The sequence below is a fragment of the Odontesthes bonariensis genome, chromosome 4 (genome assembly GCF_027942865.1).
Source record: "Odontesthes bonariensis isolate fOdoBon6 chromosome 4, fOdoBon6.hap1, whole genome shotgun sequence".
NCBI classification, from domain to species: Eukaryota; Metazoa; Chordata; class Actinopteri; order Atheriniformes; family Atherinopsidae; genus Odontesthes; species Odontesthes bonariensis.
Window position 1 is genome coordinate 3,215,220 of NC_134509.1, and position 24,952 is coordinate 3,240,171.

The 24,952-nt window shown below is 40.0% G+C and overlaps 1 protein-coding gene across 4 annotated transcripts in view; it reads right to left on the bottom strand.

The window, feature by feature from the left end:
- Positions 1-24,952, bottom strand: part of LOC142378229 (uncharacterized) — a 60,879-nt gene that overhangs the window by 33,411 nt on the left and 2,516 nt on the right. For all 4 annotated transcript variants that reach the window (XM_075462503.1, XM_075462502.1, XM_075462501.1 and 1 more), the window contains exons 2-9: positions 19,869-19,920; positions 15,251-15,348; positions 8,471-8,616; positions 8,192-8,287; positions 6,778-6,899; positions 4,742-4,850; positions 3,246-3,354; positions 2,357-2,451 (exon numbers count right to left, since the gene is read on the bottom strand). In XM_075462503.1, coding sequence (XP_075318618.1) covers positions 2,357-2,451; positions 3,246-3,354; positions 4,742-4,850; positions 6,778-6,899; positions 8,192-8,287; positions 8,471-8,616; positions 15,251-15,348; positions 19,869-19,920 — 827 coding nt within the window. The remainder of the gene's footprint in view (positions 1-2,356; positions 2,452-3,245; positions 3,355-4,741; positions 4,851-6,777; positions 6,900-8,191; positions 8,288-8,470; positions 8,617-15,250; positions 15,349-19,868; positions 19,921-24,952) is intronic.

The following is a 24,952-nucleotide window of genomic DNA, read 5'->3' on the forward strand; positions in this document are numbered from 1 at the left end:
TTAATATCTGTTTTTTCCCCTTTTTTCCCTTTTTAACCTTTAAAGGCACCTTAATATCTGTTTTTTTTCCCTTTTTTTCCCTTTTTAACCTAGGGGGTATTCCACGAAAGTAGCTAAAGAAAGCCAGGCTGTAGCCGGAAAGCGTCGTTTGAACTAGCGCCATCTCCCTATTAAGCCTCAAGTCATTCCTCGAAGACATTTTAGCTGCATCTCGGTGAGGCTAATCCAAGCGAGGCTTACATAGCCTGGCTAAGTGCGAGTGCACGAGGAACGTAAGAAGCCCTGACGAGTGGATGGTGGAAAAACGGAGATGGCAGAAAAGGAGAGCAAGACAGAGCTGTTATTTTTTCGGCAGCTGAACAAATAATGCTGATGGAGCTGTATGAGGATTTTAAAAGTGTCATCACCAGAAATGGTATTACAGCTGCGATCAATAAAGCGAAGAAACGGCATGGCAAACAACTGCAGACAGACTAAACGCGTAAGTTCTGAAAGTTTCATACCATTGTCAATTGTTAGACATTTATTTTACTGTCCTCATGTGTTTATGCTCTCCTCTTTGTGTTACAATTTGTTTACATAAAGCATGCTGAGTTGTCTCTGTATGAGATGTACAGTACAAATATACTGGCCCTGCTCACTTCATTAATAACCCAATAATCGACACGCATCATCATACTTTGTGACTATATTATCCTGTGTGTGTGACCCACATATTATTTTTTCACTGTTACATCTCAACAGGAGCAATCTTAACAGCCAAAAGCGTACCTGGCAGCAGGTGAAGGTAAAGTACAGGAAAATATTTCAGAGTGGTAAGTAGCCTTTGAAGAAATGCGTTTGTCCAATAAAGAGAGCACCAAACTAGATATGGAAGAAACTGAAAATAAAAAAGATCAAGCTAGAGATTATGAAACTGGAGAGGGATATTAGTATAAATTCAGATAAAGGAGAATTTTGTGTTGTGAACCGTATTTAATTCTGTTTTCTCTCCACAGCTTGAGAAACATGTAATAATTAAACAATTCAACACAACTTCAACTCAAACTTGTCGGTTATTGTACGGTTCATGCAAAGTGTTAGAAATTTGTTTTTTACATTTATATTCACAGTGGGGTGCCATGACCTAACGTGTGGAAAGTTATAAATCATCTCTGTCCATTTAGCCTTCTTACACTTGCTCTGACTTAAACTGCTACTGTGTCAATGCTAAATTATGAAAATAAGTTCTAACTCAAAGGTCACAACAATAAGGATCAAAGGAAATATGTGTCCCTGTACAGGTCCCTCACTGTGTCAGGAGAAACTGAGTCCTTTCAGGCACTAGAACCTGCAGGGACTCAACGAAGAAAAGACTTGAGCCTGAAAAGTTGTCCACAAGACAAAATGTATAAAATATGAAGTATACTATTAATTTAAGATGGTGCTGTCAGAAGTCAGCCATGGTGCCTGAGAACTTTAAGCAATGAACCTGTATTTAATTTGGCTAAAGGTCATTTCTATCCGTGCCCTTGTTTTAGCATGTGCATGTGCATGTGCATGTGCATGTGCACGCTCAAAACCCATCCGTTTAACTTTGCTTACCTACAGTGATTGCTCCGTTCTGTGTATTTTTAATATGGTATGATGTTTTAATTCCTGCGTTTTATCTAATATCTTCTTTGTACAGTCCTTGACTGTTTTGAAAGGAGCTTTTAATAATTTGTATCATTAACATTATTACCTGTCCCCCATTTCTCTGAGTCTGGTCCTACATGGGTGTAGATCGGATGTTTGTTACGTGTTGATTAGTTTTAATGAATACCATGTTCTCTCTCATTTAATTTCATGTTCAATACGTGTGTATAGTTGCGTTTCTTTAGTTGCACTGGCACCTCCTGATTGATTTTTCGACACAGTGAAAGTGGTGATATGATAACCACAGTTTTTGTTTAGTTTTTTAGACAAGACATGAGTTGCGGGAGCGCAGAATTCTTGGTGAACATTTCTTTCCGGAGTCCGTTTCAGCCGTTCGGACATTCTTTGAGTTGCAGCTAAGCTAAGCTTCAACTTTAGCCTGCCCGGGACCAGGCTAGTTCAGCGGCATAAGTTACCATGGTTACTCAGCGGGCATTCAAATAAGCCACGTTCGTGGCACGGAACTCTCTCTAAGTTTAGCCAGAAGTAGCGTGAAAAGCCTGGCTTTCCGCTAAGCCAGCTTCGTGGAATACCCCCCTAATCTACCCAAACTCACAATATTTTCTATGAAGTTTAACCTGACCCACTTGAGCTGTGGGATTTGTGGGAAGAGTTGACGTTGACCTCAGTCAAGAGGTTGAGACTTTAGTTTGGGATTATCGTTATTGAATGATTGTACCGTGATGATGTCTCCAGCTTTGATGTTGAGGCTGGTCAGGTCGTAGTTGTTGCAGTAATCCTTCAGTGCTCGCACCTGCATTGCAGCCGAAGCATCTACAGCACAAGAGAACGGAGAGGGGGGAGGCAGGCGTGGGTTGATCAGCACTTAAAAACATCAATAATACAAGTAGTGAGACTGTTTTTAGTGAGGACATTAGTATCAACAGGACCGAAATATATATATGGACCAATATATATACTTATATACGTATATATATGCTCATATGCCTCTTTGTGGCAATGATCACTGTGTTAATGTGCTGACAGGTTCACCCTCCTCAATGCAACATTGAACAAGATTGAACTAGTTAATTTTCCATCTGCTGACCAAGACACACTAACCCCCTTTTATCGAACTCTCAGCACATTCTGAGCAGCCAAAAACCAAACAAATCGCCAGTGTAGTTGATGAAGAAGCATTTAGAGGACAGACAGCACAGCTGGGGGGAAAGCTAAAAGCTTTAGCCTGCCGGTCTTATTGGCAGTCGGTTGATGGAACCTTTTAAGATATAAAAATTACAAAAACTCACACACACTTTACTCTGCTGCCAAGATTACTTCTACTTTCTTTCCACTCAGTTGACTTGAATACATTTTTAAATGAGAGCTGCATTGAAAACTATTTTTTAAACCAGTTGTGATGCAAAAATCTGAATCAAAATGTTGATTACTGAAGAATCGCATCCTTTCTGCATACCTCCTGCTGTAGATAACAAAAAAAATGTAATTATTAAAAAATTTTAATCTGGCACATGTCAAAATGTTAACGTATGAAGAACAAAAAGCTGTGGTATTGTCCACTGCTACAAAGATGTGTGTTATGCATGCGTTTGAGCTTGTGACCTCACCTCTGAGTAACTGTTTGATCTCGCGGCTGGCCTGCGTGGTGGTGAACTGGTTAACTATGTCCAGGGCAGTCTGACTCAGAGTGTTCCTCACTCCTGCACTGATGCCACTCTGGAAAGAAGCAGAGAAGAAAATCAAGTAAAGCTGGAAGGCGTGGAAGGGATTAGGTGGGGTGCAACTTCCTGCTGCTAACATTCACACTCAGTGGGGTCACATGGCACAGAAAGGATCGGATAATTGGCTAAATTACAATAAGCTGAGCAAGGGTAATTCTCCTTGGATATCTGGCGGTGAATGAATGGGATCAGAGGCACAAAGCGTGTCATACCCCGGTATGATAGGTGGTGCTGTACCCATTCCAGCTGTTGCTAATAGAGCCACTTCCTGTTGACCTCTTCACCACCAACAACAACAACAAACTCAGGCATTGGAGAAAGATGGAGAACGCAGAGCAAGATGAAGCTACGTCCCTCTACATTTGGTCTGTGATGAGCTGCTTGTTGCACAAACTCGATGCCCAACGGAGCATTCTCCATCGCGTTGTTTGTTTCTTTCTGACGGCGACAACAACAGGAATATCGTCTCCTTTGACTTCCGGGTCACGACCCCGGGAAAACATCTGGAGCATGCGCAGAACGCAAAGTCTGATTCACCACGTGCTTCAGCGTCTACAAGCAGGTTTAGAGTGACTTTCAACCCAGTTATCTCGGGGTCTGAATCCGATCCGATCCAGTTCTTAGTCAGATTAAGGTGTCTACATGCACTTAATAACTCAGTCTGATTGTAATTTAGCCAATAATCCGATCCTTTCAGTGCCATGTGACCTGAGCTGCATCAGCATTAACATCAAACCTGAGGAACAACAGGATCAGAGGTTTTTCTGAAAACTTCCAAGCTCAATTACAGGGTCAAGCACAAACACCTTTCTGCATCTGTATACACTGGAAAAAATGCCCCTCCAAAAATAAGTAAAAAAACAACAAATAAAAGACGTTTTTGCTTGAAATAAGCAAAAAAATCTGCCAATGGAACTAGTGAAAATCGGCTTGTCCAGATTTCTTGAAATAAGATGTGATATTTAGGACTTTTGAGTTAAAAGTGACCTTGAAATTAGCTTAAAAACCTCTTCAAATGAAAAAAAAGTGAAATATGACTCAAAACAATTTGTTTTCAAGACTTTTTCACTTAACAAGATATTCCAGATGTATTGTCTTCAAACAAGTCCCTATATCTGGCTGAAATGGTACTTGTTAGGCAGTTGTGTCTTATATTAAGTGTAATGAGATACTCAATGAGACAAATATCTGGTAGGATTTAGATTTTTTCCAGTGTAGTAGGCAGGAGTACGCTGTTAGTTTTACGCTGCAAGCCAATTTGTCCAAGAGATTTCCTAATGCAGCTCATCTGTGTGAATGACAACGGCTGAGGTTTAAACTTGCTCAACATGGGGCAGCATTAACAACAGCTGCTTATGAACACATTTAGCAGGCCGACTTACATCCAGCAGCAGGCGCACTACCTCCGTCTTCCCACAGAGGGCAGCCTGATGGAGTGCAGTGCCACACTCGGACTGCCTGTTAATATCTATACCAGCCTGAATCAGCAACCTGCAACACAACATAAACACTGATATTAACCTATCATGTAGCTTATTCATTGAGAGAAAAGCACAAAAAAGCTCAAAACAAAAAGTCCTGAAGAAAAAAAAACACGAAGCCCACAAACACTGACAGTAACGCAAGCTGAAGTCCAACAGAAATGGCATTTGGACATTCATTTTGAAGTGTAACTTTCTTTTTTTGTTTCAGCTGGCTGCAGGGTGTTTCTGTTTTTCACTGATAGCAGCAGGCAGCCTGCCAGAGGGTCAGTGCACCAGACCCCCCCTTTTTTCAAACACATAGACTCAAACAGGCGAGGTTTCATGAGGAGCAAACAAAAACTGGTAATCGTGAACAACATTTGGACTTTTGATTTTGGATTGGAGACGAAGAGAAGACAACGGTTTGAGTTGAGGGTGAGCTTCTGCAGCCAGGAGAGTGATGGAGATAGATATGGGGCTAATTACTATTTTGACAAATTCACACAGATCCAAGTAGGCCAAGTGAAGCCTCACAGCTACGATTCATCTGCGTTAGCCATGAATCATGTATTTGTTTTTAAAATAAAAGACTTTTAGGGGTTTTATTAATGCCATCCTACGGAGTTAATGTGACTTAAGTTTTCATCTACAAACAAATGTTAAATATCTGCCTTTTTCTTTGTTATTCACACACTCAGCTGCAGGATAAGAACAGAAACTAAAGCAGTGGATTCATGTGAACAATTTTTCACAGTCAGTGGCTTTTGTGTTGAGCAGCAGGCTGCTGTCTGCTCTACCTTTGATGCAGTGTTGACTGGTGGGCATGTTACCCCGTTGGTGCTCTACCTTTTAACCTTCGCGATGCATGGGCATTTGATATATAAACAGCCCCTTTTTTTTCCCAACAGAGGAGGGAGAGAGATGGAGAAAGACAAAAGAACGACACTGAGAGACAGCGAACCTCATGGAAACTGCTGCTGTAGCTTTAGCATTAGCAGTCGTAGCAAACAAACAAAGAAACAGATGAAAAATGTCAGAACCAACGGTGGGAAATGAAGACGCAGACGAGGCCTCATACTGAAAGCATGTTTACCTTACGAAGAGTGAGAAACAGCAGCTACATTATGTGTCTTCTGTGTCAACCAAAACAAACGCACATTTCAGCAGAAACTCAACATCTAACTTGAGGAAACATGTAGCGCTAAGTTTCCTAAACTCGTTTTTTCCCCCATGGATAGGTGAATGTTTGTTTTTTAGGTTACATATGGGTTACATATGTTTTAAACATTTCCTAAGTCTCTTTTATTCTTTATTGAAGTTCTTGAATTTACCTGGATTATTTTAATTTAAGCTATTTTGTAATTAATTAATTCATTTTAATTTATTTTATCAATTGGATGAACTCTAATTGGCCTAAAGATGATTATTTAGTATTTTTATCTGTCTGATTGAATGCTTGTGTTAACAAATAAATCAGACGTTACTCAACAGTTACTCAGTACTTGAGTAGTTTTTTCACCAAGCACTTTTTTACTCTTACTAATTATTTGGATGACGACTTTTTACTTTTACTTGAGTCATATTATTCTGAAGTAACAGTACTTTTACTTGAGTACAATTTTCGGTTGCTCCACCCACCTCTGATAGCAAGTCATAGCGAATAGAGACTGTTAACATTGTGAGCAAAATGGCCTCGATGGGCCACTAGTTTCTGTTTACTAAAAGGCTGAACCCTCGGGTTACACATCCCAATATGCACTGTTCACAAACTTTACACGCCACTGTAGATCCTCAGGGGTCGCAATAAGAAGACATACAGCAGACGGAAATAAACCAAAATAACCTTTTAAGAATAAACTGCATGAGGCAAACAGGTGGACTGACAGAAGAACTGTGTGGATGACAGGTAGATGTAACAGGTATTAAGAAAGACTGAAAGGTGAAGTGGCTCAGACCGTATGACATCTATGTGTCCGTTCTTTGCTGCCAGATGCAGAGGCGACACTCCGTTGGGATCTGAAGGCTTTGGTTCCAGCATGGCTGCACACATGTTACTGCTGAGCAGGAGCTGGACCACCTAAACACACACAGAGACACACAGCATTACTTATATATATTCACATGAGCATTTCCACAAGTCTTTCCCAAACCAGGTAGAAAGATTTCTATGTGCTCCGCACCCTCTATGTCTAACCTGGGAAGTAAGATTAGAAATAGCAAAATTGCCTCTGTGTACTTATGATGCTGCAAAGAGCCGTGCACTTTACTTTTCAAAACACCTTAAGCTGTAAATGTGAGCCTCATTCCTCCGCTAAGGAGGGGAGCCTCAGTGGAGGTGCATTTTTAAGTAGTTTGTTTGACTTCCAGGGAGATTATATGTAAAAACTGTCAGGCAAAAGTTTTTGTTATTTCCGATATGATGTAAAATCCCTCACGCACAATCAATCTATAACCTCATGCAGCCCAAATATATGTGACTGCACGGACTGAGCACGTCTACAATGCCTGGATTGATTTAGATTGTTCTGGAAATATCATATTTCATCAGTGACTGCAGGTTGTAGAGAGGACCAAAATGAAACTCATCATTAAACTGAATAAAACTGATTTTTTTTTTAGTGTGAGACATTGTTTGAAACATTTGGGGTAATGTAAGAAGTCAATCAAATACTTAACTATAGTAAATTCAATGTGGAAATATAACATTTTATACCTGAAATTTGATTAAATAAAAGTTCAAGTCAAATAAGAGGACAATACTGTCACGTCCATGGGGTTTTCCTCATGTTTTTAGTTTTATGTTTTATCATGTTTTAGGTTGTTTCATGTCTTGGTTTTTGAGTTCATGTTTAGTTAGGTTTTGCCATTGTTTTTCCCCTCAGTCAGTTCATTAGTTTCACTCATGTTACCCGTTAGTCATTGTCCCCAGCTGCACCCATTCACCAATCACTCTGTTTAGTATTTAGTTCCCAGTATCCCCTTTCATTTTGTGAAATCCTTTTGCTGTTTTTCACCCGCCACACTACGCCACGCCAACGCCAACGCCAACGCCAACGCCAACGCCAACGCCAACGCCAACGCCAACGCCAACGCCAACGCCAACGCCAACGCCAACGCCAACGCCAACGCCAACGCCAACGCCACAGATAAGTGCTTTTTCCATGTCAAGTCTTGTTTTTTCGTGTCATAGTCATGTTCATGTTTTGTCCCACAGTTTAGTTTTTGTCATCTGCCTTTTAACTTTGTTTTTGAATAATAAACCCAGTTTTGCCAGACACCTCCGGAGTCCGCATCCGTGTCCTGCCACCCAATATCTGACAAATACAACAAGAGTGCATTGTGTGTTCGATCCTTATGAAATGTACTTACTCCAACACGTCCAAATTCACAAGCGAGATCCAGCGGGGTTTTCCCAGCTGAGTCAGATATACACGGGTTGGACTGGTGTTGTAGCAACATCTCTGACTGTAACACACACACAAGCATACACACTAATTTTACTGGCGCATCTGAATTTCCTGTGTCGTAACAACCACCTTTCAGGCATGCATCCTTAGGCCTACATTACAGACACACCTCACAAAAAACACACAAAATGTCTGTAGGCAGTAAAACATCCACAGTGCACCCACACACAGACAGAGTTACCCCATCATAGTGTCCATGCTGAGCTGACAGGTGCAGAGGGATCTGTCCTTCGTCTGAATGGCCATTGACTGACGAGCCTGCCTTCAGCAGCATTTTCATCGGCTCGGTCTTCCCCTGCCATGCAGCATAATGCAGAGGACGCATTCCTACACGAAACACACACACACACACACACAAAAGCACACAGCCAGGGATGACAGCACCATAAAACACAGACCCCACAAAGCACATGCACGCAGACACAAAGATTAGCACATGAACGCATGCAAATACACTTTTATTTAGCTTGCAGTTATCCCAGACCATAATTATCCCGACTCAATAATTCCACTTTGCATTCCATATTTTGAAAATACTGGCACCTAAAGGCTTAAAATTTGGGCTAAAAAGTTCAAATTGGCATCTTAAGGGTTAATTTTTTGAAAATAATTGAAAACTTGGTGGTTATGATCAGAACTGAAGTGGAATAAAAGATTTCTGGAAAAAAAATATTAATATATGATGTTTTTAGGTCGTTTTAAAAGGGGACAAAAATGTCCCTTTTCAGAAATTAAGGATTTTTTTTTTTTTAACAGATATAGCAAAATAATTAAAAATCCCTAAAAATCAATGTTGTTGCTGATCATTGACATATCCCAGACCATAATTATCCCTGCTTAAACAATTCCACTTTGCATTCTATATATTGAAAATATAGCAGTTTCTGTGGTTTTTTTTTTTTTTTTTTTTACAGAAATTGGTGTTTACATCATATAAAAATTGAAAACTTGGTAGTTATTCCACTTCAGTTCTGAAGTGGAATAAAAGATCTATGAAAAAAAAAGCAGAAAAAAATATTAATATATGATGTTTTTAGGTCGTTTTAAAAGGGGACAAAAATGTCCCTTTTCAGAAATTAAGTTGTTTTAAATCAGGTATGAGGGTTAAACAAACGAATTAGCTTGCAGTTACACAACCAGCAGACACAAATGCTGCCTCTCTTTTTCTGTAACTGAATCACAACTTTATTGCCGGCAATTGTCCTCAGACTCATTTTTACTATGGAATGTTTTTTTTTTATGTTGTAATATGCAATTAAACTGAAAGCGTTATCGCTGGAGTTTGAATAAAGATATGTGCACCAGAGTCATAAGAGTTAGTAGACTGCGATAAAATGTATTTTACATAACATAAAGGTTAATTATCTTTTTGTATAATAAAGAGGTTTATGGCAGCCCGATGTGACATGGAAAATAAAAAGTGATAAAGACAACTGTTAGCCACTGCCCTATTTCTTCCTATAACTGTTATCCTCCCCTCCTGGGAATGAAATCTTAGTGGTTGACATCTTTATGACCCTTTTCAGCCCTGGTTGTGTTGTCTGTGCAAGCGTCACACTCGTGGCTAAGGCTAAGACAACCCCCCATCAGTATCCTGACATGGCCTGAGTCGACCTTCCAGGGGCGTGGACGACACGATCCCACACACGATGCAGAAAAATGAAGGATGATGCCACGTAATACTGAGAAAAAATAATCCACGGGGAATCAAGTAAGCAGTGGGCATGTTTCTTTGACCTCCATTGTTGATACCAGGGATGAGCCATGTTGTCAAGCTGAGCAAAGAGGCCCTCCGGGGTCAGGCGGCATGAGAGAGATGTGATTCAGAGGAGACGATGCTGGTACGATAACGACACTAGAGGCTAAACCTTTAAAAGGAGGAGATGCTCTGGCAAATTTCCTTTAAGGAGCCTCAAACAGCTCCTAAAACGTAGGTTTGTTGATTTGGAACAAGAGGGGAGGATTTCACCTTGACTGTGCACTGGAAAAAATCTAAATCTTACCAAGTATATTTGTCTCATTGAGCATCTCATTACACTTAATATAAGACACAACTGCCTAACAAGCACCATTTCAGCCAGATATAGGGACTTGTTTGAAGACAATACATCTGGAATATCTTGTTAAGTGAAAAAGTCTTGAAAACAAATTGTTTTGAGTCATATTTCACATGAAACAAGCTTTTTTTGACATTTGAAGAGGTTTTTAAGCTAATTTCAAGATCACTTTTAACTCAAAAGTCCTAAATATCACATTTTATTTCAAGAAATCTGGACAAGCCGATTTTCACTAGTTCCATTGGCAGATTTTTTTGCTTATTTCAAGCAAAAACGTCTTTTATTTGTTGTTTTTTTAACTTATTTTTGGAGGGGCATTTTTTCCAGTGTGAAGGGAAAAGGCAACAATGCGCCTGCCTGGCCTAACATCTAGAGGTTCTTTTGCAGGGATAACGTCTTCTTCTGTCCAACGCAGAGATATTGTGTGACACGTCCCAGCGGGTTGGTTTTCCTAATTCACAGTTCCATATTAATCATGTCGAAACGAGGCTAAAACAAACAGATTATTCAGAGAAATGTGCCCAACTTGTTTTTGCTTTCATCAGTTTCCTACAGATAACTATCGTGAAGGTGTTGTGGAAATGTGGTAACGCCGAGCTTTTGGAAATACCCTTAACTGTGCTCCAAGGATTATCCTGGCAGGACTTCAGAGTAAATGGCCGTAAGCTCCATTTTCTCTATTTCATGTTTTTTTTTTTTGACAGGCAATCAACCCCCGAGGCCCACAGGATGTTCAGGTCAGTGAACTCGAAATGGCATTTCCCAAATCAGAGTAAATAGCTCTCTCCAAAGACAATGTTGGCTTGTAGCAACAGTTTGATAAATGACTCTTGAGCCTGCCAACACCAGCCTTTCTTAAGGGTTAATATCTGGCTTCGGCTACAAAATGCTCCCCCAGCTGGGAAGTGACTAACTTCTGTCTGCCATCTGACTTTGAGCTGAGAATCAACAGCATGTCTAAACCATAAAAAGCTCTGCACTGGAAAAAAATGCCCCTCCAAAAATAAGTAAGAAAAACAACAAATAAAAGACGTTTTTGCTTGAAATAAGCAAAAAAATCTGCCAATGGAACTAGTGAAAATCGGCTTGTCCAGATTTCTTGAAATAAGATGTGATATTTAGGACTTTTGAGTTAAAAGAGATCTTGAAATTGGCTTAAAAACCTCTTCAAATGGAAAAAAAAAAAGCTTGTTTCATGTGAAATATGACTCAAAACAAGATGTTTTCAAGACTTTTTCATTTAACAAGATATTTAAGATGTATTGTATTAAAACAAGTCCCAATATCTGGCTGAAATGGTACTTGTTAGGCAATTGTGTCTTATATTAAAGGGACACTATGTAATAAATTAAGTCATTTATTAGCTCAAATCAACATATTCATTCATAAATTAGTCCTCAATGGCGTAAAATTATCTCTGTCAAAAATCTCACTTATCCTCCTGAGTGAAGAATAACTTGTCTGTATCTACATAGAGCGGGCGAGCTCTATGGAGGCTGCCATGTCCTTCCGGTCTATGAAAAAGACGAAGTGCCGAGAGGGACATGAAGCACTTCGAATCGCGTTTTCCCCAACGCCAGGCCTGCAAGCGGAAATGACGTCATTTTGACGTCACGTCCGCCGAATGGCTTATTACTGGCGCTAATGGTAAATAGATTTTATCTGGTAAATTATCCCACTAATAATGCATTGAGTGTTACCAAACTTCTGCCGTAGTATACATAGGCTCTTAACTCACAAAACGAGGCATTAGAAAGTTTGTAAGTTTACTGGGAGTTTATTTAAAAGAACGCTTTCCAGATAGCAACTACACACTGCTGCTAACGCTACCGCTGCGTCGACGTCATTTCCGGTAACCATGGGCGGCGCCAGGGGGGCGCTAGGGGGTGCTATAGCTCCCCCTGGATTAGCCATAGCACCCCCGTAGCACCCCCAAGAAAATATCTCATTTTCAAATATTAAATTATATTCTCTATTATTTATTGTGTGTGTGGTAACATATTTCAGCCAGAAAATAAAAAAAGTTATCAACGAACAGATTGTTTTAGACACAAAACAATGACGATTCTGTCATAAGCTTTGACCCAATTTATTTTCAAGTTGCAGGCAGAAGAAGAGCAGGGATATACCATCAACAGCACCCAGGAGTTCTTATCCCTTATGCAGCCTTAAGGGTACAAGCGCTAATGGACCCTGGCAGTATCTCCAAAATTACCACACTAAAATCACATGCCATGACCCCAAACTTCTACAGTAGTACAAATATGGTCTGTACTCACAAAACGATGCATTTGGAAGTTTGTACATAGTCCAGGAGTTTATTATTATCAACACAAGCCTGATAGCTTCTCTGCTGCTAAAGCTGCGTCGACGTCACTTCCTTGATCTGGGAGCTTCAATGTAAGATGAGGGTTGATCTACTACTGTAGACAACAAAGTATATGCTATATTCTACATGATTTTTTATGTTGTAGAGTTGTGAATTTATTTTAATAATGGAGAATTTGAGCAGCCTTGCTTTGTTGTCTACAGTAGTAGATCAACCCTCATCTTACTTTGAAGCTCCCAGCTCCCAGAAGTGACGTCGACGCAGCTTTAGCAGCAGAGAAGCTATCAGGCTTGTGTTGATAATAATAAACTCCTGGACTATTTTCAAACTTCCAAATGCATCGTTTTGTGAGTACAGACCATATTTGTACTACTGTAGAAGTTTGGTGTCATGGCATGTGATTTTAGTGTGGTAATTTTGGAGATACTGCCAGGGTCCGTTAGCGCTTGTACTAAGCTATTCGGGATAACTCAATAACTCAGCTGATGTTCAGCCTAGATCGGAAAAACTTTGGGTGGGCTACTTGGCTGGATGTCACGGTTCAAATGACCCTAGGGTGAATCTACTCCGAACCATCACTTTCAAACATTTGCCATTTTTTTTAAAAAAGGCTCGTGCAGTGTATGGAAACATGTGAAGTATTGAGTTTAGCCTATACGCATTTTAAATGCAAAGTATGAGTGAATGTGTTTATAGTAGGCTGCCTTGCGTTGGAGGTAGGCTAATAATAATAATAGCAATAAATAATATTGATAATAAAAACAACAGTAAAACAGTAATGATGATACAATCAATTGTATATAGCGCTTTTCATGGTCGTGTGTGTGTGTGTGTGGGGGGGGGGGGGGGGGGGGGTGGGTGGTTGGGAGGGGTAGCACCCTCGGTAAAAAGCCGTGCTCCCCCGTAGCACCGGCAGTAAAAAAATCTCTGGCGCCGCCCCTGCCGGTAACTCCTGGAATATGACTAATTGCATTGCTTGCACACCAAAGGCTATGTCAACTTATGTTATCTGACATGTTATCTGCCATCTGTATTTATAGTGTTGTTGTATGTGTGTTATGTAATCCTTTGTACTGTGTTTCTTAATGTCTTTTTGTTTGTGTGGACCTTTAGTCTGAATCTATAGCTTCTTGAATCTTGATACATACCGCCTGCCGTAGTTCAACAAGTTGCAACGCACATTTGAAAACACGAGGCGCTAGAGAGCAAATTCATTCGACTTTGCAAAGTAAATTTGCAGAAATTACATAGTGTCCCTTTAAGTGTAATGAGATACTCAATGAGACAAATATACTTGGTAAGATTTAGATTTTTTCCAGTGTGACAAGCTGAGTGACATGCAGAACCAGGTGATAAATATCTGTCCTAATCGACACGAGTGATGGCAACTCACACGCAAGCCGAAAAATATTTGACAACAGCAGCTTTAGTATCTACTTCAGAACTGGCACACTGTGTCACATAATGGGAGCAATGCACTGGAACAGGAAGGGACACAACCAAGGTCTCCTTGCTCAAGGATTTGATGTTTTCTCAACACATCCACAGAAACGCGCCCGTCGACGAGGTGAAACCACGTGGCAAAGATGCCTGCCAGGTGCACGCCTCTATTTACAGACACAGAGAGGCGAGGCCTACATCCTGCGGGGATTATTACTCCCATCTGCCCTGAGATTTCCTCTTTTTCTTCTACTGGAATCTGCCAATGTGGGACCAAGTTATTCTCTACACTGGAAAAAATCTAAATCTTACCAAGTATATTTTTCTCATTGAGTATCTCATTACACTTAATATAAGACACAACTGCCTAACAAGCACCATTTCAGCCAGATATAGGGACTTGTTTTAATACAATACCTCTGGAATATCTTGTTAAATGAAAAAGTCTTGAAAACAAATTGTTTTGAGTCACATATCATTTTAAACAAGCTTTTTTTTTTTTACATTTGAAGAGGTTTTTAAGCTAATTTCAAGATCACTTTTATCTCAAAAGTCCCAAATATCACATCTTATTTCAAGAAATCTGGACAAGCCGATTTTCACTAGTTCCATTGGCAGATTTTTTTGCTTATTTCAAGCAAAAACGTCTTTTATTTGTTGCTTTTCTTACTTATTTTTGGAGGGGCATTTTTTCCAGTGTATCTGGCTGAAATGGTGCTTGTTAGGCAGTTGTGTCTGATATTAAGTGTAATGAGATATTTTGACTAGAAATGAGACAAATATACTTGGTAAGACTTTGATTTTTTTCCAGTGTGCCAATGTGGGACCAAGTTATTCTCTACTGTCACTTTCACTGCTTTCACTCGGCTCTCAGTCCCGCAGCCAAGAAGCTGTCCTCCTCCGCTTCCTATTGTTCACAGTGCAAACAAACCAACAAACAGCAACGTAATTGCATTTCCCAAAAAGCTGGCTTTTTATTCCATGGGTTGATACTATTTGTCGGAAATGTGTATTTATTTTGCTCCTCGTGTTTTTTTAATCCCTTGTTTTAGAGCAGCTTTGTGTGCTTATGTGCCTATTTAGTGTTGACGTAGCGAGCTGTAGTGACACTGTGAAAATCTGAGTGTTTTTTTACCTTTATGATCTTTGATATCCACTGCGGCCTGGGCCTCCAGCAGCAGAGAGATCAGCTCCTTGTTACCACTTAGAGCAGCATGGTGCATCGGCGACAACCTTCACACAGACACAGATTATGTGTAAAAATACACATTTTCACATATACATAGTGAAAGCCCTGAGTATAACTTTGCTGAATTAATCTTCAGTGTACAGCTGCTCCGCCCTTCAGCTCTTTGTGAGAGAGAGAGAGAGAGAGAGAGAGAGAGGGGGGGGGGGGTTGACCTACTTCCATTAACAAGCAATCTTACTACCCCACAGTCAACAGTGCACACAGGGCATCTATGTGAGAGTGTGTGTGTTCATCTAATGGATCCCTTGTGAATATAAGAGCTAGTCCCTGGAGTCAAATCAACAACAGATCAGTCACTGCAGAAAGGAGCCAAGTCCAATTATCTGATTCCAGCCACCACAATGAAAAGATCTCTGTTATCTGATGGCCCCAAATGCAACACAGTCATAAACCAAGTATGTGCACTCAAAAGATTTAACCCATTATGAGTCTAAACACAGCTGAGATCCATAGCTGAACATTTACAGATGATAAGGGAACATTTCAAACCAAATAAGGAGCTCGTAGACACTGGCTTTGCTTACAGTTAATTATTACTGTCTTCATGTTACATGTTCCAAAGATAAGTTTAAGCAGGCAGTAAAATGTATAATAATATGGTCAGTTACTGCAGATGACATGTTTCAACTGCAGGATAAAGTCTCTGGTGTTTGTAGAAGTTTGTCGTTTTTCTCGATATCAAATCAAAATCAAATTTATTTGTAGCACATTTCATGTACAAAACAGTTCAAAGTGCTTCACATAAAATAAAAGCATTGCAGCAGGGAGTGGAAGAAGCATTACAAATACATAAAAGAATGTAAAGAGAAACAAATAAAATAATTTAAATGAATTTAAAAACAAGCAACAGTCCAGATAAGTTCAAAGATATCGTGCAGATATCATGCATAGACACATGAGAACAGAAATGTTTTTAACCTGGATTTAAAAATGTCTCCATTTGGTGAAAGTTTAATCTCCACTGGCAGTTTGTTCCACTTGTTTGCAGCATAACAGCTAAATGCTGCTTCTCCATATTTAGTCTGGACTCTGGACTGGACCAGCTGACCTGAGTCCTTGGATCTAAGAGCTCTGCTGGCTTTATATTCTCTGAACAGATCACAGATGTATTTTGGGCCTAAACATATCACGTAAGTTAGCTCACAGGCTGCACGCACAGTGTGGACATGACATGAAAATCTATTAAAGGGACAGTTCGCCTCTTTTGACATGAAGCTGTATAACATCCCATATCAGCAACATCATTTCTGAACATCTTCTTACCCCCTGCTGCGTCCTGTGAGCAGAGTTCCAGCCTCGTTTTGGTGTTGATGAAGGTAGTCCGGCTAGTTGGCTGGGGTTTAAAAAATAAAGCGTTTTGCTTCTCAAAACAATATGCGTTCAAAAGAGTAATACATTTGCATCACAAAATCCTCCCTCCAGAAAAAGTCAGACCTCATAATCGCTTGGCCCTATTTTCTCTCCCTTCGTATCACTGCCTGCTGTGCAGACCGAGCAGCAAACACCGTAACAGGCGCTGCTATCGCTAGGTGGCTGAACGCATTGATATGAAGGGAGAGAAAATAGGGCCAAGCTATTGTGAGGTCTGACTTTTTCCTGGAGAACGATTTTGTGATGCAAATGTATTACTCTGTTGAACGCATATTGTTTTGAGAAGCAAAACGCTTTATTTTTTAAACCCTAGCCAACTAGCCGGACTACTTTCATCAACACCAAAACGAGGCTGGAACTCTGCTCACAGGACGCAGCAGGGGGTAAGAAGATGTTCAGAAATAATATTGCTAATATGGGATGTTACACAGCTTTATGTCAAAAGAGGCGAACTATCCCTTTAAGTCAAAAAGGGATTTTTTTTTCCCCTCCCGGTTTAATTAAAAAAGATTATTTTGATTTGTGTTTGAATGCAGAAGTTGAGCGTTCAGTAACTCTAACAGCTGCAAAGTTGTTGTGACTTTGAGCTGCGAGCGGAGACACTCCCAGAGGCAAAGTACAGCTTACAGGGCTCTTTTACACCAAACTAAAGGGAGCAACCTGTGGTGAAGAGAAGCCCCCCTGATGTCTGAACAAACCAAATAGCACTCGAACACAGACGCTTCCACCTGCCAGCCAAAATGCTGCAGAAGGGGGCAGCAGTATGCACAGTGTGCAGGATGTTTCCTTCAGTCAAAGAGCTGGTGCCTCTGGTTTTTTATTAGGTTCCTTCAGTCTGCATATGGGTGTGCTGTTGTGACAGTGTTGCTTTGTTTTGGAGGAATGAAAAATGACAGATGATTGTGAAAGACGTGTTCGGTTAGCTTTCTGTCATCGATGCCGCTTTTCTTCTCGTGCACTCGTGCACTCGTCCACGACTTTGAAAAGCCAATCGGGAGTGAGTCACTCACCGACAACTCAACATGCTGAATCAGTGGCTGTGTTCGAAACCGCATACTACTCCTACTACTCCTACTAACTTTTTGAGTTAGTATGCGAGTTTGAGTAAGCGAGTTCCCGGATGCATACTAGATTCTCTGAAATGTTGGGTATGCATCATGAGGTTACTCCTCATACTCAAACTACCCAAGATGCAACGTAACGTGACGTCGCCGATCGTCATTTCCTGTCAAAACGGCAGTTTCAAGCTAGCTACAACGAGGGTAGGTTCTCTTCCTGTTTTCAAAACAAAAGCCCCAATTGTATCGTAATGGCTTTCCCTATGATAAAAGGCAACGGGTATTTTATTTTGTGAAAATAACCGGAAGTGCGTTGCTCACTGCGGCTAGCTTTAGTAGCGCCGAATTCGTGGGAACAAAATTGTAAATAGCCGGTATTTTGTCAGGTTTCCAACACGTTGGGGATCTAAACGACTACTTTCTCGCCTGAAAATGTTTCAAATGTTGCTAAAGTTTACAGAGTTTAGAGCTTAAGGGAAATCAGCTTCAGGCCGGCTGATTTCAGCTCGGGCAGGAGCGAAATGCATTGTGGGTAAACGCTCTGCATACTGTCTGATCGATCAGTATGCAGTATGGAAGTATGCAGTATGTAGTATGTAGTATGCGGTTTCGAACACAGCCTGTGTCAACATCAACGGAGTCCAACAATAACCGACTGCGCCCTTACGCCACAATTACAAATAGACAGATGTTTGGGCTCGGTGTGAAAGAGCCCAAAGAGGCTTCAGGGAGCGCTGGCGCACCTGAACACGGTGCACTCAGGTGCTCACAGTGCCAGCGGGATGTATAAACGCACAAACCTCTGCTCGGTCAAAGTGAAGGAGAAAGGGGAACAAATCTTCGTGCCAGCTCTGTGTGAAAAGGCTTTATGATAGTTGAAGGTTGTTAAAGGTGTAAAGGGAAACAAAACTGTGGTGACACAAAATGTCTCTCTTAAACTAAGCAAGAACTTCTATTATAAACCTTTATATTAGGGCTAGGCTAGTTAACTCGTTATTATCGCGTTAAATCGCTAATTATTTAACGCCGATAATAACGAAATTTTTTTAACATTTTTTACATTTATTTTATATTGTAAAAGTCTGTTGCTCACAGGCTTTTATTCTGTAAAAGTCTGTTGCTCACAGGCTTTTATTCTGTAAAAGTCTGTTGCTCACAGGCTTTTATTTTGTAAAAGTCTGTTGCTCACAGGCTTTTATTTTGTAAAAGTCTGCTGCTGTCTGCTGTGGAACAGGAAAAGAAAGTAATCGGCGGATCCACCAAACATGGAGAAGGGTACGGAACTTTTACTCGGCCATTTTCATTTTAAAGTTCTTCCAGACGGCGGAGTCGACAGAACCAAAGTCATCTGTAAACACTGCCAAGTTGAATTGTCTTCTCAGCGTAGTAGTTCCAGTCTAAAATATCACTTAAAGGCAAAACACACAACTGATAGCAGCAAGTCATTCAAGGAAACAGACAGTGGAGCGAGGCTTCTACATAAAAACTACAGAAAGATGCTGATGTTAAAAGTGTGTTTGCACAACAAATGTTATGACACTTTCATTCATATGGCAGCACATTTAAAATAAAGCTAAATGCTAAAGGCTATACTCTACTTTTGGATTCATTTTTGGATTCTGCGCACAAATGCGATTTATCGCGATTAATCAGCGTTATCAATTAGATTAAACATTTTAATCGCTGCCCAGCCCTACTTTATATAATCGAACCTTTTTAGCAACAAGGCCAACTAAATAATGACTTTTGATGCAGCTTTTTCCTCTTCTTCTTTCATAGAAAAAGTGTATGAATACAACATAACTACATGTCCCCCTTAAGTATTTAGATATCTTCTAAATTTTTCCTGACCTCCAGGTTTGAAGCTACTCATCGAATCTAATAAAAACTGAGCAGGTCTCATGTGGTATTATGGATTTAAATGCTTTGCTACTCATGATTTATGATACCGCTGGTAGTTTCTTTAGGTCTCTGAAAAGGGAAAATATCAGCGAAGGAAGGGCGTGATGTTGACAGAGGTGTGATGAGGGGGAGGAAGTGATGGCAGGACGACTGGTGGAGCTGTTGTTTCTCACCCGTCTGCATCCTGGATGTTGACGTTGACCCGCTTCGCTGCTCCGAGGAGCTCTGAAAGAGAAACAAGAAGCGATACGCTCGGTTAAAAAAGAAAAAAGGACGTACAGGATTCTCTTTTCTCACTCTCTGCTGGTGGTTTTTGAAGCTTTGATGTTTGAGAGCTTAAAAACAAGCCTTTACCTTCAGATTATCCCCCGTAGCAATAAAAAGGTTAAGAGGAAGTGACAGTGTGATGAAGACAAATAAAAGGCATTCCGGGAAACTCTCAACAGGTAAACTTAAAAGCTCCATTTGTGCTTCTGTTTTAAACACATAATGTCAGGTATTAACTGGCAACATTAGATGTTTTAGGACTTTGAGGAGGCGAGATGGAAGCGGGGGGTCTTTCTGTTTTCTTTTCAGTTCAACATCAACAGCTAAACATGAGAGGTTTATTTATCCTCTGATATATATATGTGTATATTTATATATATATAAATATATATATATATGTATATATATATATATATATATATATGTATGAAAAGAATAATTTAGGAAATGTGGCATCGCTTTTTGTTTAAACTTCTTTTTTTGCATTTATCGAATGACTAATGTGACAAACTGTGTCTTTATTTACTGATGCCTTTGAGTATATAAATAACTACAAAAACCAGTGTAAAAGACCAGTTTAGTTGAATGTAGGAAATAAGTCTGTGCTCTGCATCTCCGTGGTTACAACTTTATTTTGCATAGAATCTGTTATTCATGGGGCCTGAGGAAAGTTTCTATTCTACTGTTCGGTGTGGATCATTTTTAATATCAATAAAGAGAATAGTTTTTCAATTCAGTGAACTGTTTTTAAGAAATAAAATGTAAAAAGAAATTAGTGTAAAAAGCCCTCCTCACTTTTTTCTGAACAATGACGTTCAATCATAAACTGTGACATGCGAACTGTAAAATGTATTTATATATAAAAGCATCTTCATTTGTAACTAGGGCTGGGCGAGTTAACTCGTTATTATCGCGTTAATTATTTAACGCCGACAAATATTTTATCACGCATTAACGCAGGTTTTATTATTTATTTTATTCTTGTAAAAGTCTGTTGCTCACAGGCTTTTATTATTGTAAAAGTCTGTTGCTCACAGGCTTTTATTTTGTAAAAGTCTGTTGCTCACAGGCTTTTATTTTGTAAAAGTCTGTTGCTCACAGGCTTTTATTTTGTAAAAGTCTGCTGCTGTCTGCTGTGGAACAGGAAAAGAAAGTAATCGGCGGATCCACCAAACATGGAGAAGGGTACGGAACTTTTACTCGGCCATTTTCATTTTAAAGTTCTTCCAGACGGCGGAGTCGACAGAACCAAAGTCATCTGTAAACACTGCCAAGTTGAATTGTCTTCTCAGCGTAGTAGTTCCAGTCTAAAATATCACTTAAAGGCAAAACACACAACTGATAGCAGCAAGTCATTCAAGGAAACAGACAGTGGAGCGAGGCTTCTACATAAAAACTACAGAAAGATGCTGATGTTAAAAGTGTGTTTGCACAACAAATGTTATGGCACTTTCATTCATATGGCAGCACATTTAAAATAAAGCTAAATGCTAAAAGCTATACGCTACTTTTGGATTCATTTTTGGATTTTGCGTACAAATGCGATTAATCGTGATTAATCAGGGAAATCATGTGATTAATTAGATTAAACATTTTAATCATTGCCCAGCCCTAATTTTAACACATAAAAAAAGAAGAGACCGTGAACATCTTTTATCGTAATTTACTTAAAAGTTCTGCTGATGACAATAAGGTGGTCATGAAAATAGTTGCTTGATTTCCTGTCAGTCCACAAATAGGCAAGGCATCTTTATTTATTTATATCTTTATTTATAAAGCGCATATCATACCACAGGCAACTCAATGTGCTTTACATAAAGACATTTAAAATAACAGCATAAAGCAGCATAAAAACAAGCAATGGTTAAAATAGGTTATCGGAGGGGTCATCGCGGTTGTCGAGGGGTTTCTTTGTCCCACACGTGTTATTTAGCTTCAGTGTGTGACTGACTCCACACGGCGTCCGCGTCTGTGCGTGATCATGTGATTGATAAACAGCACACTGACCCTTTAAGGTAAATAACGAACACATAAAACCAGCAAACGCTCGGCTCGCTCAACTTTTTTTTTTTTTTTTGGTCTGACTCTCATAATCCGTGGTCTGTAATCTGTAGCTGTTCTGTAATCTGCGGAAAAGCTTCTCCCTCTCCCCGCAGCTCTGCACTTCATCCCTTCATCCTGCTTTCACACTCTAATTTTCCCAGTAATTTGCTAAAGAGCGCGTGCTGATTGCTGGTTCAGTTACTGTTTACGCTCTGCAGCTGACATCATTCTGCTGCAGAAGTGTGTGTGTGTGTGAGTGTGTGTGTTAGCATGCGTGTGTAGGTTTCCCCTCCTCTCCATCTTGGATTAAAAATAAGAGCCATCCCTTCCCCCCCCAGCTGATGAATCAATGTGTCATAGATATCTGTGTCAGACGCCCACAACATGGGGCGACTGCTCTCTAAACTTTCATGGTCATTATCATTTTCTGAATTTATTCTATTAGTTTTTTTTTTTAGTTATCACTTTCTGAATTTATTCTATTTTTTTTTTTTTTTTTCGGGTTATCATTTTCTGAATTTATTCTATTTTTGGGGGGGTTTTCGGGTTATCATTTTCTGAATTTATTCTATTTTTGGGGGGGTTTGGGTTATCATTTTCTGAATTTATTCTATTTTTGGGGGGGTTTCGGGTTATCATTTTCTGAATTTATTCTATTTTTTTTGGGGGGGGGATTATTTTGTTGCTGGATTCCCTGCCTGTGCAGCATTTCCTGGATGTTTCAGGAAGTGTCTCTTTTATTTTCTCATCCTGCTGCCTTTTGGATTCTGCATTTGTTCCTACTCACTGTTGACAAAAACAAACATTGATTTCCAGTGTGCATCTTATTAAAGATCACGTGGACAGGCCAGAGGGCTGTCCAGAAAAAAAAAAACAAATCAACATACAATCGGGTGATTTTCCTCAAATAAATAACCTTATATTTGGTCTAATTTGTCTCTTTATCCTATTTTTTTGTGAAAATCTGATGCATTATTGCTCATATTCACACATAAATGAAATAAAAAATGCTTTAGAGTACAAATGTAAAAGCAAGACACTTAAAATGCAGCGACAACATGGTATCGCTCTGTCCTCATGCAGCTCAGCCTCTTGAGATTCTTAGAGCTGCTCTCTAAACAGACTGTAATCTTGAAAATTCCCTCATTTCATTCGCATCTTCCATCACTTGAAATCATTTCGATAAATTCCGAACTCCTGTTATTTTCTTGCCCTCCGCGAACCACTTGTTTGAAAGCATTACCATAACACTTTTCCGTCTGTGTCCTCAGATCAAGGTTCATATTTCCATGATAATTTGGAGGCATACCACTGCAAACTGAGCCCCGGTTACTGTGGCAACCCCTCAATGTGCCATTCTCACAGACTGTCAATCACTTGGCAGGCATTACCCATGATATGATTTTGCTACAGCTCCTTCAAACTGTTTATAGTTTAGTTCAACCTACAATTTGAATCTGAAACCCTTCAATCTTAAAGAAGAATGGTGGCTACCAGCTGGAAAAGCAGCCTTGATTACAACAGATCAGACGTGACGTCAGGAGAGGTGAAGTGGAAGGTTTCTCCAGGGTTCTAATTATTGGAGATGTTTCCATCACCTCTGACTTTGCTCCTCACATAGCCCAAAACTAAATGCCAGCACTGATGTGAGTTTTCTCCTTCTGTTTTCAGACAATTGGACAAATACCGCAAGTTCAGGTGTCTCGACTCAGTGAAGATATGACATTTTCTCTAAAAGCTCACATGGGCTATGAATACATATACAGCAATATTCCAAATGTTGACCTTAATATAATTAGTGTGCTAAGATAAATCGCAGGGATGTTACGGAGCATTGCGTTGCCCGTGGCAACTGCAATGTGTGTGTGGCCATCGCCACCGAAGTGCATCTCCTTTTTTGGCCTGAACTCTGTCAGAGCTGGTGTTGCCAGATCTCGTGACAGAAACAAGCAACCCAGTCAATGAAAATGTATCTTAAAAACGAGCGGTCCTCTTTTTGAAAAACAAAACTCCAAAGTCACTCACAAGAAGCGAAAATGGCAAATCTGGAGCCTTGAACGTGCGTCGAAGAAACTGCGGTTTGTGACACAATATGCCGTGAAAGCTCCAGTAGGATGTATAGAGGGTGTATATATGTCTACATAATGTTATTAAAGGGATAGTTCGCCTCTTTTGACATGAAGCTGTATGACATCCCATATCAGCAGCATCATTTCTGAACATCTTCTTACCCCCTGCTGCGTCCTGTGAGCAGAGTTCCAGCCTCGTTTTGGTGTTGATGAAGGTAGTCCGGCTAGTTGGCTGGGGTTTAAAAAATAAAGCGTCTTGCTTCTCAGAACAATATGCGTTCAACAGAGTAATACATTTGCATCACAAAATGGTTCTCCAGGAAAAAGTCAGACCTCACAATCTCTTGGCCCTATTTTCTCTCCCTTCGTATCACTGCCTGCTGTGCAGACCGAAGTGCAGACCGAGCAGCCCCCTGCTTCCGAGCAGCAAACACCGTAACAGGCACGGCAGGTGGCAGGCGGCAGTGATACGAAGGGAGAGAAAATAGGGCCAAGTTAATCAAATGAGTTAATCATATGGATTCTTGATCAACGTTTAGTTGAATAAAAACAAAATGAAAATCAAATTCAGTTTAAGATTTTCGAAAATTGCTCAAGTGAGTACAGAGACCAAAAAATGATTTATCATGAGTAAAAATGGCCACAAGAACCAAGATTTTGTTACTAAGGTTATGCCAAGATTCTGATGGTTAAATTATGCCACGTAGAGATGTTAGAAGTATACGGTCCACCACTGTTTTGACTTTAATGCTGTGAAGAATTAGTTTGAATCATAACATACGTGTCAAAACATCATAAAATCACACGAGTAAGCAGATGATGGGTTTGATGAAAGTGATAAAATGACTTTAAGGGGCGTCTCATTGCAAAGGGAAGCA